The sequence below is a fragment of the Scomber scombrus genome, chromosome 10, assembly GCF_963691925.1.
Source record: "Scomber scombrus chromosome 10, fScoSco1.1, whole genome shotgun sequence".
NCBI lineage: Eukaryota > Metazoa > Chordata > Actinopteri > Scombriformes > Scombridae > Scomber > Scomber scombrus.
Window position 1 is genome coordinate 16,340,128 of NC_084979.1, and position 16,446 is coordinate 16,356,573.

Here is a 16,446-nt window from a genome sequence, read left to right on the forward strand (position 1 = left end):
AGCTCCCCATATGAACGCTGCATCATACATGTATGCTCTGAGATCACACTGTTGACATAGTTTACCAACATTTAAGGATAATGAGGACGTTGGGCAGGATGAAAAACAAAAAGTACCGTACTGAAAATATCATGCTATCATTCATAAATTACGAAACAAAATAGCCTCATATCCTAAAAGTGTGAGCTTTCGTGGAAAATATGTTGGTTTGGAAGGACCCGTTTCCTTCTCAGCGCAAAGGCTGTCAAATTCCTGATCCTTTAAATGAAAGCACGGGACATTATTTGTAGTTCTCGTCCCCTCTTCACACACTGCAAATATTTTAAAGTAAGGCTCTCTAAATAACAGCTAGTTTGCATGCATACTCTAGTGTGAAGTTCATTCTTGTCTGTCTAGACTCTGATTACGACCCTGTTTGTCTGCGTTTTTTTTACCTTGACCTTGGACTTCCGTGCAGCTGCCGTTTAGATGAGCCCTTCGTAGTTGTAATTTCCTTGAGACAAAAGAACTATAGTGTCTGTCCGAGGAAGGACAGGGCTTTAGCTTCCTTAGTGCTGTATACAAATAGTCGACGGTGGCTGCTTATTCCCAGGAGTGCAAAAATGTTGATAAACTAGGAATCCCTCGTAGGGCAGCTTGTGGCCTGCTTTATGAGTGACTCATGGGATAGGCATCACAAAAAGTCTATTTTATGGACACTTTGAGGGCCTATCCCATCGGTAATATTTTAAACCCCAAAAATACAGACAAGTTTTAGATTTTAACCGAGAAACTTTAAAAGAAAGTAGTACTACAGAGCAGAGGAATAAGGGAGGCATTTCCGCAATTTGTTTTCTAACATGATTATGCGGCCTAGTGACGAGATTAAATAAAAAGATGTTTTGGGGAAATAGGTCTGCGTTTCTACCATGTTGTCTAATTAAATATGATCTGTGGCACACAGTCCAGCTGAAAGCCGCCCCTTGTTCTTATTTTTGCCTGGAAGCGTCAGCATCCACTTGTGCTATGAATGAATACCCCAGTGCAACCGAAACATCACATGAATTCTTTTGATGGGCATTTTAGTTTGCTCATTATTACCGAAAACACTTTTGGGCCTTACAGAGAATATTTAGAAAGAGAAAGTATACCTTTGCTCATTCACACTGCATAACATGGCTGTATAGAAACTAAAGTACGAGACTGCTGTGATTGTATCTTCAAATGTAAGATACTCTGTTTACTAAAATGTAGTTTTCAATGACAGTAGCTTACCTGAAATGGCTTTCAGCTCGTCCTGCGGTTGTGACTGCAGAGGTACATGACACCCATTCAACACATTCAACTTTGGTAATACTAAACTCCTAGTTCTGCATCTCACACACAAACACACACACACCCACACACACACACACACACACACACACACACACACACACACACACACACACAAACACACACACACACACACTGCAAATACCAATTTGTCTTTTTTTCACCTGACTCTTCAATTTAAAAATACAAAAAAACAAAACTCAGTCACTTCTGTTTTTGGGGTCCATAACATCAATATCTGAAGGGCAACATAATTAGTCTAATGAGTAAACATAAATATTTTGGCATGCTGGCAAAGTCATACTCCACGGGTAGGTTTGGTAACAGAGTCTCATCTCAGCCTGTTAGTATGTGGCACAGTGGCAGTTATGAACGTGTTTAAAAGGAAATGCGTCCTTTTAAAAACGGAGTATTGATAAGACTGGACGGTTTGTCTTTACGCACGCACTTTTGCTTGTGCAGCTTTACATTTCTTAATGATGAATATTTTCTTTCATAGAAGACACCACATTTTATTACAGATTCCAGTTTAAGTCATTTTCTTTTTATTATTACATTTAATAAGCAAGCTAAACCGTAGTTGGAATATATCGCCTCCACAGATCCTTAAAAGAAGTGAGACAAAGTTTGCGCACCAATGCTTCGGGAAGCAAGTTGCAAGATTTAGATTGAGATTTTGAATTATAATTTATTTAGAGTCTTCCATGTACCAACTGTGACATATGCTGTTGTATTCTCTGCCAGTCCTCGGAGTCGGCCAAATTTCACAGGTTGTTTTCGTTTGCCCATATCTTGAAAGTATCCTAACTTCCCTTTAAGGGTGTGGGTCTCGATGATTTAAGCCAATGATATGACTCGGTATTCTGCAGGAAAAAACTGTGACATGCGAGGCAGTGGGTCTTTAAAGGGCTGCTCTGCCCCAACTCACAAGCCCAATCTCGTAGGACTTGTTAGCGTATCACGTGCCAGATTCTTAATGAAGTGGACACACTAGGGCCTCGTGTGCGCATGCGCTTAGTGTAAAATGTAGTTGGAAATGAGGTGTCCGTCTTGGAGTAGTCGACTTTTAAAAAGCATCGGCAGCCCCTGATATGACGACTTCGCTGGTTCTGCATCCACGCTGGGCGGACACCTTGATGTACGTTTATGAAAAAAGCCCGAATGAAAACAACCAGAATAAAAGCCAAACAATGGAGGGACTGAGCGGTAATTGCCCTGCGACCCACTGCAGGGACCTGATGTCGCACCCCGCGCTGGGACGACATTCTGGCACCATAGCGACCCACCAGGGCTCCGTCTACTCGGATATTTCTTCTCCAGACACCGGCCGTCAGTGTCCCGCTCCCCAAACATCATCGAGTGCATCTTTGAGCTACGGTTATCCATTTGGAAACCCATATTACGGCTGTAGATTATCTCATTCGCACAACGTGAACTTGCAGCAGAAGCCCTGCTCGTACCACCCCGCAGAGAAATATGCCGAGCCTACCACAGCGCTGCCCACGGAAGAACTGTCTACCAGGGCGAAAGAGTTTGCCTTCTACCCGAGTTTCGCCAGCTCATATCAGGCTGTTCCCGGATATCTCGACGTGTCGGTGGTGCCCAGTATCAGTGCCCATCCTGAACCGCGGCACGACGCCTTGATCCCCATGGAGGGCTACCAGCATTGGGCTCTCTCGAATGGCTGGGATGGGCAGGTGTACTGCTCCAAAGAGCAAACGCAGTCAACTCATCTTTGGAAATCACCTTTTCCAGGTATGGAAAATTTCTATTTTATTTATTTAAACTGTCTTCATTAGGGCTGTAATTCATCGATTAGTCCAGCGGCTTGTTTGCCTTTAATATCGGTGTCATCCCATTCATAAAGCTATTTAAATATAGTCAGATATGTTTATTCTGCTAAGATGTTGTTGCTTAGTCTTTGAAATTTACTGTGTTAAAGTGCCAATATCAACTCGCCAAGAAGTCCAGGGAAACACTAAATGTACTGGATAAACATACAACTGTCAATCCACTTGTCAGTTTTAATATGTCCTTTATGGATTCTGCTATTATAGGCTGTGATGTCCTTCTGTTTGACATTACAGAAATCTTCATGCATTTCTTTTAGAAGTATGCGTAAAAATGACCGAATTGTGAGTTAAATGAGCTTTCCAGCTGCATGCTTGCCCCTTGAATAGTTGATATAATTCACAAACCGAGCATTTGCTTATGAGAGTTTGCACTTTTTTTCTCCTTAGGAGTCATATGATGATTATAGTTCAGTTTCAGTCACGTAGAATAGAAGGAAAGACTAGTGCATACCTTTGCCCCCTGTATGATAATATACTGACTAAGCTAGCCTACCGTGTTTGGACTGTGCCAATAAATCTCACCGCCCTGCGATGTGTCCACAGTCTTTTGCATAATATCAGGAATCATTTGTCCAACATTTGTGTTGCATGCAGACCTCCGCATCATGTTACACAATTTGTTCACGGACACTGATAAGTTCATAAATCATTATAAATCAGGCTCACCTTTTGCTTTATTTACTATCATACATGTAAGAAATCTGATAATAAACACAGGAGCCCGGCCAGAATGCTGTTTACAGAGTGTTTACTAGACTGCCTCTTTCACCACAAGGGTTTATTATCTTTGTCAAATATGTGGGTATTTTAATTTCAGATAGGGTTATTCCCAGACATTGACTGAACCTCCCACACGACATTTACCCCCTTTACATCGAAAAGAGCAAGCCACGCAAGCACGGGCACGCAGTCAAACGCGCGCGGACACATGCACAAAAACACGCGCGCTGTCCATGTGTGTCTCGCTTCACACACACACATCATACACACTTACATACAAACTGACGCAGACACTATTTTGCTTCAAAAATAATAATATTTTTTTTTAAATGCAACAACACAACACACTCTACTCAGTCATCCTCACTTAGATCAGAATATTTCATATGCACGAATAACAAAGATGGAGTGAGGATAACATTGATTTGGCCTAAATTAGATAATAGCACATTCTCACGAACTGTGGAGAAATATGTATAACCACAGACTGTAAAAATGACATGGAGTAAATACGCTTCATGTCTCACAGCTTGCCACAATTTCTCAAGGTGTTGCCATACTTGCTCTGTCGTGTTTCTCATTGGCTGTCCTGCACTCAGCTTCAGACTTGGTGAAAGGGTGTAATCTCTGTACTTTGCTTACCTGAACAAGGTTCCCACTTCTTAAAGGTGTTGGTGCTTTGTAAACAGATCTAGAGACAACACTGTAGAGCAACGTATACTTCTTAGAGAAATTCAAGGAAACTGTTCATAAATGATAAACTGTGAACTTTTGCTTGAATGACGTGGTTCACATGTAACTTTGCAATTATTCAAAACTTGAGGTTTTCAGTTATCAGTTTAGACGCCAGACTCTGATTTTTCGTTCCCAACTGAGCGTATTAAACCCATTGTATAGTTGCATAGTAGAAGTTTCATTAAAATCAATATAATAAATACATCTATAATACCAGTTAGTTATGTAGTTTAGTCGACTCACAGATTACGTATGCCTACTGACATGCAGCCTAAGGGGAAAAATACATGATCACTGGCCATTGGAAACCATGCACAGTCGTAACTTGATAGTGATTGTGCATTTGCAGTTCAGTGGTACTTCAGTTCATTTTACAATAGTGAACCTGCTAAGACGATTTTATAATTGTGTTCTTTACGTCAGGTGCAGTACACCTGAGATCCTGACTGCAGCATAATTTCTGTAGTGTACCCCCACTCTCCCAACACACACACACACACACACACACACACACACACACACACACACACACACACACACACACACACACACACACACACACACACACACACACACACACACACACACACACACACGAGAGATACAACGGATCTTGAGAATTAAATTATGAAACCTCTTATTTTCTGTCTGGTAAAATCAATATTTTAAACCGAAACATTGGGCAGTTTGCTTCAGCAATAGGCCAGTCCTGTCACCTCATCTGCAGTGCTCTTGATTTTGTGATACATTGCGGTGTTTTTGCGCATAGTCTAATATTTTCCTGGCATTTTCCTCTTTTTCTCACAGATGTTGTGCCACTGCAGCCTGAGGTCAGCAGTTACCGTCGTGGGCGTAAAAAGCGTGTCCCTTACACGAAGATCCAGCTGAAGGAGCTGGAGAAAGAGTATGCAGCCAGCAAGTTCATCACCAAAGACAAGAGAAGGCGCATCTCGGCCGCCACCAACCTCTCAGAGCGTCAAGTCACCATCTGGTTCCAAAACCGGCGGGTCAAGGAGAAGAAATTTGTCAGTAAATCCAAGAACAATCACATGCACACCACTTGATTAAAATGAGCGACCTCCTTGAAACTGCAACTCATACCTTCCAAATCATCATGCCATATATTTACCTCTTGCATCGAGAAGCGTTGCTGAAGAACATTTTGGCTGGTTGTTTTTTTGTTTTTTGTTTTGTTTTTTTATGTTAAAGTTCCATCAACATCTCCATCGACCATACCATCAGCCCCCTGTTTTCAATTTAGACAATGCTCTAAAAACTGTGAAAATATTGAAAATTCACTTCACATTTGTTTTATATGAATGTACATATATAAATATATAATATTTAAAACGATATCTGTATTTCAAAGACAAGTATTGCGTGTTTTCTTTTTCTTTTTTTCCAAGCCAAATCTCAAAAGGACGGACATTTGACAATGGGCAGATGAAAACAGAGGAGACGGTTCGTATAGATGTCATTTTAGGAAGATAACCGCCATATGGACGGGAATTGTTGTGGCATAATGACATGTTGAACTTGAGAGACTTAAACATCTTCGACAAACAGCTCACAGAGAGGACTCTTGGGAGAAAGATTTTCTTCATTTTTAAAAAAAAAATATTCCTAAATTTCAAAAGCTATGTTCCTCTCTGCGGGGTATGTTCTCTTAAGCCTGGGTAAAAGAAAGGCTGCTATGTTGTTAATCTGTATAGTGCAATGCCTTTATTATTTAATTCATATTATCTAGTATGGCGGAACTGTAAGCTGGAGTATCCCAAGACCTGTATGTTTTCCTTTATCAGTGAAGGATTCTGTCATGCAACTGGAATGATTGTAAACCAGTGAGTATTACACATAAATGCACAATCGTTTTATTTTGTTCTTTGTTAGTGTAGCATTGGAGCTGATCACACGCCTTGTACGAAGCCTGTAATTTCTACTTTCGTGCAGTATGTGAACTGTATTGTGGTGTTGAATTGCGTACTGGTAACGTGTTTCATAAATAAATGATTATGAAAAAAATTATCCAAATATTCAAAGTCAATCAACCATCCTACTTGCAGTATTTCCCTTTCGTTTCAAGTTACACTGAGCAGCAGACGCTCTCACCACTGTCGCCTTTCCTCTTCAGGTTTGGTCTGTAACATCAGCAGCGGATGGGATTGTGAAGATTTCATATTGCAAAGTGCTTGATTAATACTTATTGGCATCCTGGAGTCTCGCTAATGGCAACAGATAATGCAGTCATGACAAATCCTTAGTGAAGGACTGAAGCGCCTTTTCTCACAATTGAAAACGAAAAAAAGTACAAATTGAATCTTGATATTTGGACAAATAATTGTTCCATATAAAGTATTTAGTGAAGACTTGCAGAACCCGATCCCTCAGACGGAACACTTTAGACAAACAGAGTCGGCGGGTGAGAGAAATGTCGCTATATTCCAATTTATTCCACTCTCCCACCACATGTTAATTAAAGCTAATATCATAGGTGTGTTACCTGTTACCTGGAAGAAGTTCATTTGGCATGATCATGACAACCTGGTCAAACTGCGTTAGGCAATGTATGCGTCAGTTTTCACAATCATAGACTGGTATTTTCAGTTTCTTTTTTCCATATTCCTCAGATAGCCTACGCGTACTTCTTGTTGCTCTTATGACAGGAGCATAGTAACAGAACCTTAAAGAGTGCAAGTAGTACTTTTCTTCCCCGACACCATCAAGTGTATTTAATTATTTGCCCATATTTTGCTTATTATACGTGCTGTGCTATATGTGAGTAAATTAAAGATGGCAAAACCTGTGTGTATTGAAATGTCTTGAAATGTAGTAATGCAGTAATGCAGCATATAATTCCTGTATAGTGATGTCGCCTCGCTCTTATTTGGATTTTGGTTAGACTGCTGTAACGCACTTTCTCAGTGTGTAATAAGCACAGGTGAGTTTTGCAATGAACTTGAAGATTCATTTTACTTTGTTTCTTATATGTTCTGGTCATTTTGTTGATTTCACATGTATTAAAAGTAATAATGCAATAATAATGCGCTCACGCACACGCATTGAGCGCGAAAAGTATTCTAAAGCATCACTACACAGTCTGTTTTATTCATAGATTAGTTGATTTTGGACACCACATGCATGCGGTAACTGTTTCTGTACGTGCGGGCCGTGTTGTCGTGTATAAAAGGCAAGTTAGGCGACTTAAGCTACTGTTATGAATATAGAAAGAGGAAAGAACTTAAATTAACGTTTAGAGACGATTTGCCCTAGAAAAATAATAATAGAGGTAGAAGTTGGCTCAATTTTAAACTCAGGCTAATCATAGTTTCGTTTAATCCATCACAAGTTTGTAATTTCATTTTTTAATCAGAATAAAACCAATTTTCAAACATATGTGGATATAAATACGGCATCTTTCTGTTTTTCTTTTGTAAAAATGAATGAACGTCTAAAGCCTAAACAAATAAAAAAGTAAATAATGAAATAAATAAATAAATAATTGCTGACACCATCAGAAAGTGCTAGTTGTGTGTTTTGCTTTATTTCTCTGTAGGCCATGCAGCAGCTGGCTGGCCTTGACTAACTTTTTCCAGCCTCATCAGATCTTTTGAGGTTGTTGATTACAATCCAAGCCGTCAGACTTCACGTTTTTGTTTGTCTGGTTCCTGGATTTTCAATCCTTGTGGAAAGTTCTGGGTCTCCTGATTTTACCCTTGACCATGACTATGCAGTCACTTTGACCTTGACATCACAGCAGATTGTGAATAATAAATAGGGGGCTGGACACCAATGCTGGCGGTTTGTTTGTAGGCAAACAAGGTGTTATTTCCCTGTCTAGACAGCCGGACTTAATGGCATGCCATAAATACATAAAAAAGGGGAAGTGTAGCGATATCCTCTGACCTGCATTTCTGACCATCTCTCAGGCCCTTATTTAGGCTCTGTTTCTGTTGTATTTTACAGAAGTCCTCTAAAAAGTAGTTATTCTGGCCCCATGCCTCTGGAACCACCAATGGTTGCATGCACTCTCATTATGAGGTGTGTGTTATTGACCACAGAGGACAGGTAGGACTTTTGACGTCTCAAACTAACACCAGTAATCCGCAGCAAGCAGCCATACTGCCTACACAGCGAGAGGAAATGATAACACGACGTCGCCCACAATATAACGATTAAAGGTATGGCCGTTTTCTTCTTACTATGGCAGCAGGCCCACATGGACTTTGCTTTATGACTTTTTAGCTCACAACAGACGCAGCACATTGAACTGACAGAATATGGTGCATAATGCAGTGGCCTTGGATTTGTGCTTATGTTTTATTTTTATTTTCCTCAAAGTATGGGGCGATCAGTGATGCTGCTGCTGCTGCTGAGGGAAAATAGACGTGTTTCAATACATATATTTTTATTCTTCATATTTTAGAGCATAAATTATTATTAATTATAAGAAATTGTCTCCCGAGTTTTGTAGCTGCATATTATATATTTTGCAACACAGGTATTTGCCACAGTATGAAACTAATCTCAACCAACATAATGTCATAAAACTGGCAGAGTAAATTAGCATATAATTTATTTAAACGTCAGTGTGTTTTAATTTGACTTTATTTTTTTATTTTTATTTTATTTTTTTACATGAATACTAAAATACTCATGTAGTCTTAATTACATAAATACTTAATTCTACTTCTGATTTTTAAATGTAGGCCATGGCAAAAATAATAGAATAGAGTAGAAAGAATAATACATATATAATAATAATCGCAGTGGATAAATAGCCTACATGGCTAAATATCCCAAAACGCAATTTCCCAAAGGTTTTTATGCAAATATAAATATAAATCGTGAATGATATTTCTTAAGCAGACCACTGTAATTCATATTTGTGTTTGTTAAAGTTGTCGCCTCATCAAATACACGTCCTGTTTTAACATTCACTATGCAGAAACTAATGAGACTCATGATAAAATCTCTAAACTGGACAACATCCTTAAAAATAAAAAACGCAAAACAAAGTAAAGTAAAAGCTGTCTGACGCTTGGTAACCTCCTCAGCCACTGATTTTTGCTGCGAAAGCGTATAAATATGGGAAAAGTTGCATTGGGTTTGGTTGTGTGTGGAGGCGTCACAGCTGCAGGCCGCTGGCAGCACAGCCATGAGACAGGGGGCTGATAACCTCTGGTGGTGACCAGAGGAAAATATCAGGAAGTGCTGCAGCTCTCTCCAAATCAGGAGTATTATAGATCAGAAAATTAGTTGTTTGCACTGTCGTTATTTTAGCTCATTGTATATGTTTTTTTATTTTTATTTTATTATTATTATTTTTATTTTTATTTTTTTTTTAACTTTTTTCAGTGTGTTTATGCACATTTATGCCTTTGAAATATGGAGCTGACATCGCTGATTATTTTAATGCAGAAGTTGTATTTGTTGGAGATGTCACAGCAAATCCAGAAGTAACAGATGAAGCCACGTGAGTCCTAATCATTTTCAGCTGTTTTATTATGAGATTCTTGTTATAGATTAAATGTTATATTAATGCCATTAATGTGTCATTTTGTGATTACATGGGAATACTGGTGGAGTATACCCGATAATACTCACAAGTTATATTTCGGAGCTGCTAAAACAACAAGAGTAACCATTATTTTGACTTTTAGGCCTTTTTTTCATTTTATTTTTCCCCCTTTCAATATCTTCTTTTTTAAAATATGTATCAGCACATGTACAACAGACACTAACACAGCACTGTTTAAAATGTCGCATTGTGGTAAAACGTCTTACAGTTGAATCTCATCTGATAGACTTAATGAGCCAAGATTGGTTGGAAAAGTCATATAATATGGATTGTGAATATAGCCCTGTTATGCATGAGAAGTTTACATTTGATTTTCTAGATGACACACACACACACACACACACACACACACACACACACACACACACACACACACACACACACACACACACACACACACACACACACACACACACACACACACACACACACACACACACACACACACACACACTTTCTGAAGTTGTTAAGTCTAGAATTAAAAAAAGAAATAGCCTTAATATATTCTTTAGAATATTTCCTTATTTGACCAAACACCTTGTGGCAGCTAACAGCTTTATTACTTTATAAGTGACGGTCAAGTTCAAATGTTTGTATGTATAAGATGACGCAGAGGTTTTACTTTACATGCTTTTATGCTTTTATTCTGCATATTTCCACATAAGAGTTACTCGGGTTGAGTGTTTATAAATGTGTGTAATATTTTTATGGAGACTTTGAAATTCAAATAATATAATATTATTATTTCCAGGTGGATATGGGCTATTCTTAACAAACAATTTGAAGTAACAGCATGCATATTTTATGGTAAGCACAGTCAGAAAGGATGATGTTATTTATGTAGCAAAGCCGCATTAAATATCGTCTGTTGCTGTAAACAAATGAAAAAGATCAGCCAAACCATTCAACTAAAACATTCCCACTCTTGTGGGTTCTTTAGGCTTCCCTTGGCGGTTTGTTTTTCTTGAAGGAAGCTTTAAAGGGTTGCACAAAGCTATAACTGTGGCAACCTGTCTGCAGAGAATCAAAGAGAGAAAAAGGGGAAGAAAAGCCCTTTGTTTAGGCTATTGCCCTGTCTGGACAGGACCAGTGGATTCCAGGAGGGTAATTTCAATATCGAGCAGACAGTGTACTAGACAGTGACCTTGACAGTGCTACATACTCCGTTTACCAACTTCTTTTTTTGTGTCAGATTTGAGTTTTTGCTGAATGAGAGCACAAGGCGTATAGCTCACGGTCAGATATGACATCATCGCTGGGCTAAAGATGCACTGAACAGTCAAGCAGTTGTTTGAATGTGAAATACGGATCTGTGGGAGCAGTGGATCGGAGGCGTGGAGAGACGATTCAAGGAGGCGCAACACATGGCCTCTTTCTCCGAGGTAAAGTGGCGGCTACAAGCCTACAAAGTTACTCTGTCACTGGATGAGCGTCCGAGCCGTTTTGTTGTAAACATTACACTGAACTGTTTTGCTTTTGGTAGCTGTTCTAATAACATGAGAGGCTTTGAAGTGATATCAAGACATATCAATGCTCCTCATAAGACTGAGGCATTTTATATTATATTGGATTGATGTTGTGCTGCATTGCGAGACACACTAACTAGATGCAAGACTCTGCAGTGATAGGAGATAGCAATGAGTCCAAGAGACAGAATGAAAGCGAAATGGATCCCTAAGAGCTTCTCCAGTTTAAACATTTGATATTTTTCTTTCTATTTAAGGCTGGAGCAAGGCCCTGTGCCTTTGAGTTAGATGGGATACATGGTCACAAGTGACGGATACAGCTATCAAATATCGGCTGACTTGCAAATCGTTCCCAAACCAATGTTTAAATGAATGCTAATGTTCTCACATAACACCTCATTGGCACATTTGTAGCACGCAACTATCCCCATTCAGCACGCATGTGCACGGCGCTGTAACCCTGCACTATTTTATTCATCCTTAGCTTCGGAGTAGGCTACTAGTGATTAATTACTCAATGAAATCAGTTTATTTATTTTTTTATTATTTGGACTCTTATCAATTATTTAATTACAGGAGTATCATACTAAGGAAGATGATAGGTTGCTTTTTAAAACAGCGAAATAGCCATCGGAATATATTCACATATAACTTTATGACATTAGGCTGTTATTGCACACTTTCAGCTGCCACAGCCCAAAAGGCTCTTATATGTTTATTGTATTTTATTGGTTGTAATTTCCGCTTCTTCTGTTTATTTAAATGGTGTATTTGAGTTCAATATCAAGTTCAACCCACCATGAGTCTGCGTCGTGAACTTGAGTGGATGGCGGCGACTTACATGTGTGCTTCGTTATGTTTAGGATTTTTTTTCTCTCTTTTACTCTAATTCATTGTTATTGTTGAGTTAAACTATTTGTCCTTGTTTTAATCAGACTTTAAAAAAACTTTGATGATGAAGGTATACGCAGCCCCCCCCCCCCCCCCCCCTGCTGAGTTGTTACAACTTTTGTGATCCATAAATTGATTTTGTCTTCTGTACATGTAGTCGAGAATGAGATGGTGCTAAATTATGAATTTGTAAATGGAAATTGAGAGAGCCAGCTTTGTTGCTGCTTTGATATTGCACAATGCAGAAAGTGTTTAAGATTTGAATGTCTTGCTGGATTTTTTTTACCCCCCAATTAATGAGGAGTCTGTGAAGCCGAGAGAGGAATGCAGAAGTCACGGGTCGGTCATAAGAATATGTTTGAGGATGATGGTTGCACAGGTTGATGACCAGAGACCACATTAGAAATTCTTGCGCCAGCTGTTGGCAGAAGGCCTGAATTATGTGCTTCATGGACAAGTTTTCTGCAGAAAAGTACTGTGTAGTAAACTCTGAAAAGTTTTTGTTTGTAACACAGGCTCTTTTTTTTTGTCAGAACAGAGGCATTACCACAGTATGGCATATCACATATTTGTTCAGTGTCTTCAGAACTGAATCCACAAATCAACTAATTAGCGAGATATAAAGCCGAGAGACTCGGCTGATTGAATCAGTTAAGTGCCCTCTGATATCTTGTAAAATTCATATAAAAGAATTGTGAGAGGTATAACAATCCCACCAGAGTTTGGCTGCGAACGTTTATTGGAGGTATCTGTTAAAGTTGTTCATGTGAGGTGTACTAGAGCATATTATGTGAAATATACCCTCTTAAAGTAACCTTGTAGAATATTGTCCTCTTTTACAGAGCCAGTGGCTTCAACCTGCTGACCCTGTTACTGTAAATATGAGTAGAGTGCGGCAATGAGCATCAGTCTTTTCTTAAAACAAGCTTGTAAAATTGGGACATCACAGCTTTATATGACATTGAATTCAACCATAATTTGCTAGAAAACAAGATGTCATATGCACCCTCTCCTTTAAGAAAAATAGTTTTCATAAGAAACAGCATTTAAAAAAAAAAAAAAAAAAGTTTTGCCAGCTTATAAAGATATTAAACGAGGCCATTGACAGTTCCACGAGTGTAAAAAGAGAAGCAGCCTGGCCTCCTTTTTTGGACTCAGCATGGCTCAAGTGGAGAAAAACAAGATTCTACATTTTTAATAAAAGGTTTATAGTATTTTTAAAAAGCATATAAACCTCTGTAATACAGAAGTTAATGTTTTGTTTTGTCTGAGATGGACCAAGTGGGTGGTACCATGTGTAGCAGAAGTTAGCCTGGACACGTGGTTTGAGGATGACCAATCAGGCGCCCCTCCAGGTTTAACTATGTTAAATGTCAGATTGCAATAAACTAGAAGCTGTTGGTCGGGCCCGCGGAAATGGGCGAGCATAATCTCCTTAATCCAGGGTTTGTGGGACCTTTGGTAAACATCCACACTGGAGACACATTTTACTTTCCGAATTTTAGAGCCTCAGGGGGACAACTGGCGGGGCTACCGTCGCTCTCCTACCCGAGAAGGGACAATGTTTGCTCCCTCCCGTGGAATCCTTCGGAGCCGTGCAATGGATACTCTCAATCCTACTTTAGCAGCCCCGTGTCTATTAACCCTTCTTTCAATCGGTCGTGTGAAATTACCAGACCTGAAGAGGGTAAATGTTATTATAGCAACGGCAGCGGAAACAGGGAGACCTGTTCAGGTGGCAACAACCTCAAACGAGAGGATAGGGCGAGAGACACATCATCCCTAACATCTGACCACGGGATGCACAGTGGAATTGGCAACACTGCCGCCTTTTCCAAATATGATTATGGGACCGAGCAGCTAACGCAAGACCCGCCATCCTGTCAGTCAATGGAGTCCGACTCCAGCTCCTCTCTGCTCAACGAGGGCAGCAAGCCTTCATCCAGCGACACACAGACCCTGGTGTCACCGGGAAGCCATTCAAGCAACATAGCCGCAGGAGGAGGTGGGTGTTATTTTTTTAATTTTTTTAAATCACAATTACTTCAAAGGCACGTTCACCTTATTTATAAGGAAGCTGCACACAACTGTATTAAATCGTTATCAGAGCTCGTTATCTTGATGCACAATTGCAGTCTAGATTAGCCTGCTGGGTAGACTACTTGCGTGGTGTGCAAACGCCGCTAGGGGTTGCCCTAAAATACTCCACGCGCCATGTGCTTGTATACAGTTATAGATAACCTCAATCCACAGTTCCTACCAAGCTTTTACATAAACCAACAGCCATGTCATCACATTTGAATATAGTTCAGATGACTGTCTGTGTTTCAGGCATATAAGTGGTTGATATTGGTGTATTGTTGTACTTATTGCACACAAATTAGTGCAGTGATTTAAAGAGGTGAGCCGCTTTGGCTGACTGGATCAAATAGAGAGTTTTCTTTTTAATGACTCGTAAACAGAATTAATATCTGTCGCTGTGCGCTCAAGCGTCATTTAATATGCTCTGAAACTCGCAAATAAGTGGGGGTATTTGCAAGCACGGCTTAATTATCACGTTAATGCAACTTTAACTGCAACCATAAAACTTCCTGTGACACAAACCGCTGTATACTGATTGCCTCCATAGAGGAGTTTGAAAAATAAAAAAATAAACACCTGTGTACAAACTATGCGAGATTGGACATGTTTTGGTGGTCTTGAATAGGTTTTGAGATCACAGATCTGGGGCAGACATCAAAACAAATCCAGTTTGGCTGATGTGTGTGGAGGAAGTGACAGCTTCCAGGAGCGTCAGTTCTCTGAATCCTGATACAAAGCACAATCCCTGCATCTGGAATCTTCTTCAAAATACAGAAAACTTCTCAATATGACTGAAAAAAACAGTCTGCATTTACAGACATATTTAGGGGGAAACGAGTTCTTCATCGTTATAATGTGATTTGGCTTTTGAAATAATTTTCTCCCCAGTTCAGTTTACTCTCCTCTTAAATTAATATTAAATTAACTTAGGCACCAGTAAGGCAATTGCTCCCAGCGTGCTATGGACAGCTGACGCCCCTGTAGGCTCCTCATAACCTTGGAGGTGACCGTGATTTTGCAACTGTGGTGACTAATCCGCTGTTTGCCCCCTCCTCCTCCTCCTCCTCCCCCTCCTCCAGGTGCCCCGTGGTACCCGATGCACACTCGGACCAGAAAGAAGCGTAAACCGTATTCCAAACTTCAGCTGGCTGAGCTAGAGGGTGAATTCATGCTGAATGAGTTCATCACCAGGCAGCGGCGGAGGGAGCTCTCCGACCGTCTGAACCTCAGCGACCAACAAGTCAAGATCTGGTTCCAGAACCGCAGGATGAAGAAGAAGAGACTCATGCTGAGGGAGCAAGCTCTGGCCTACTTTTAGAGATGCGGCAGAAAGTGAATCGATAGGCAGTAAAAAGCCAAACCGTCTGCGCTCTCTTATAGGTCTTCTTTCAATGCATGCACTCATCTATCCATCTTTTACATTGCAGTCAATTATTACATTTTCTGACTTTTTCTTTCTTAAAGGTGCGGACTGAACAAGCCCAAAACAATCCACTATTTGGCATTAAAAGCTACAGTCAGTGAGGACTGCGTTCATGTTTGGTATAATCGCACAAAAAGCTGTGAGAATGATTTTTTTGTGTTGAATGCATCTCTTGGTTTTTCCTGATTTGTCAAGAAATTGTTTCCCCCCCAAATATAAGCCACGCGAAATAGGTCGTCAAGGCAATAGCTCAGTTTGGGATGACACATAATGACAACATCCTATTTGTTCCTTTTTTTAAGTCAGAAAAAAATTAAATAGGAAACGGGGCCACTTGGTTAAATCTAAAAAAAAAAAAAAAAAAAAGTCTAAAAATAACATTGA

General features: G+C 39.7%; 2 protein-coding genes across 2 annotated transcripts; both read left to right on the forward strand.

The window, feature by feature from the left end:
- The first annotated feature begins 2,405 nt into the window (after positions 1-2,405).
- Positions 2,406-5,686, forward strand: hoxc13a (homeobox C13a). Its single transcript, XM_062427355.1, has 2 exons — positions 2,406-3,069; positions 5,430-5,686. Exons 1-2 carry the CDS (start codon positions 2,406-2,408, stop codon positions 5,684-5,686), a joined length of 921 nt encoding a protein of 306 aa, XP_062283339.1.
- An 8,287-nt stretch (positions 5,687-13,973) lies between these two features.
- hoxc12a (homeobox C12a) lies at positions 13,974-15,957 on the forward strand. Its single transcript, XM_062427543.1, has 2 exons — positions 13,974-14,562; positions 15,719-15,957. Exons 1-2 carry the CDS (start codon positions 13,974-13,976, stop codon positions 15,955-15,957), a joined length of 828 nt encoding a protein of 275 aa, XP_062283527.1.
- Positions 15,958-16,446: the final 489 nt, after the last annotated feature.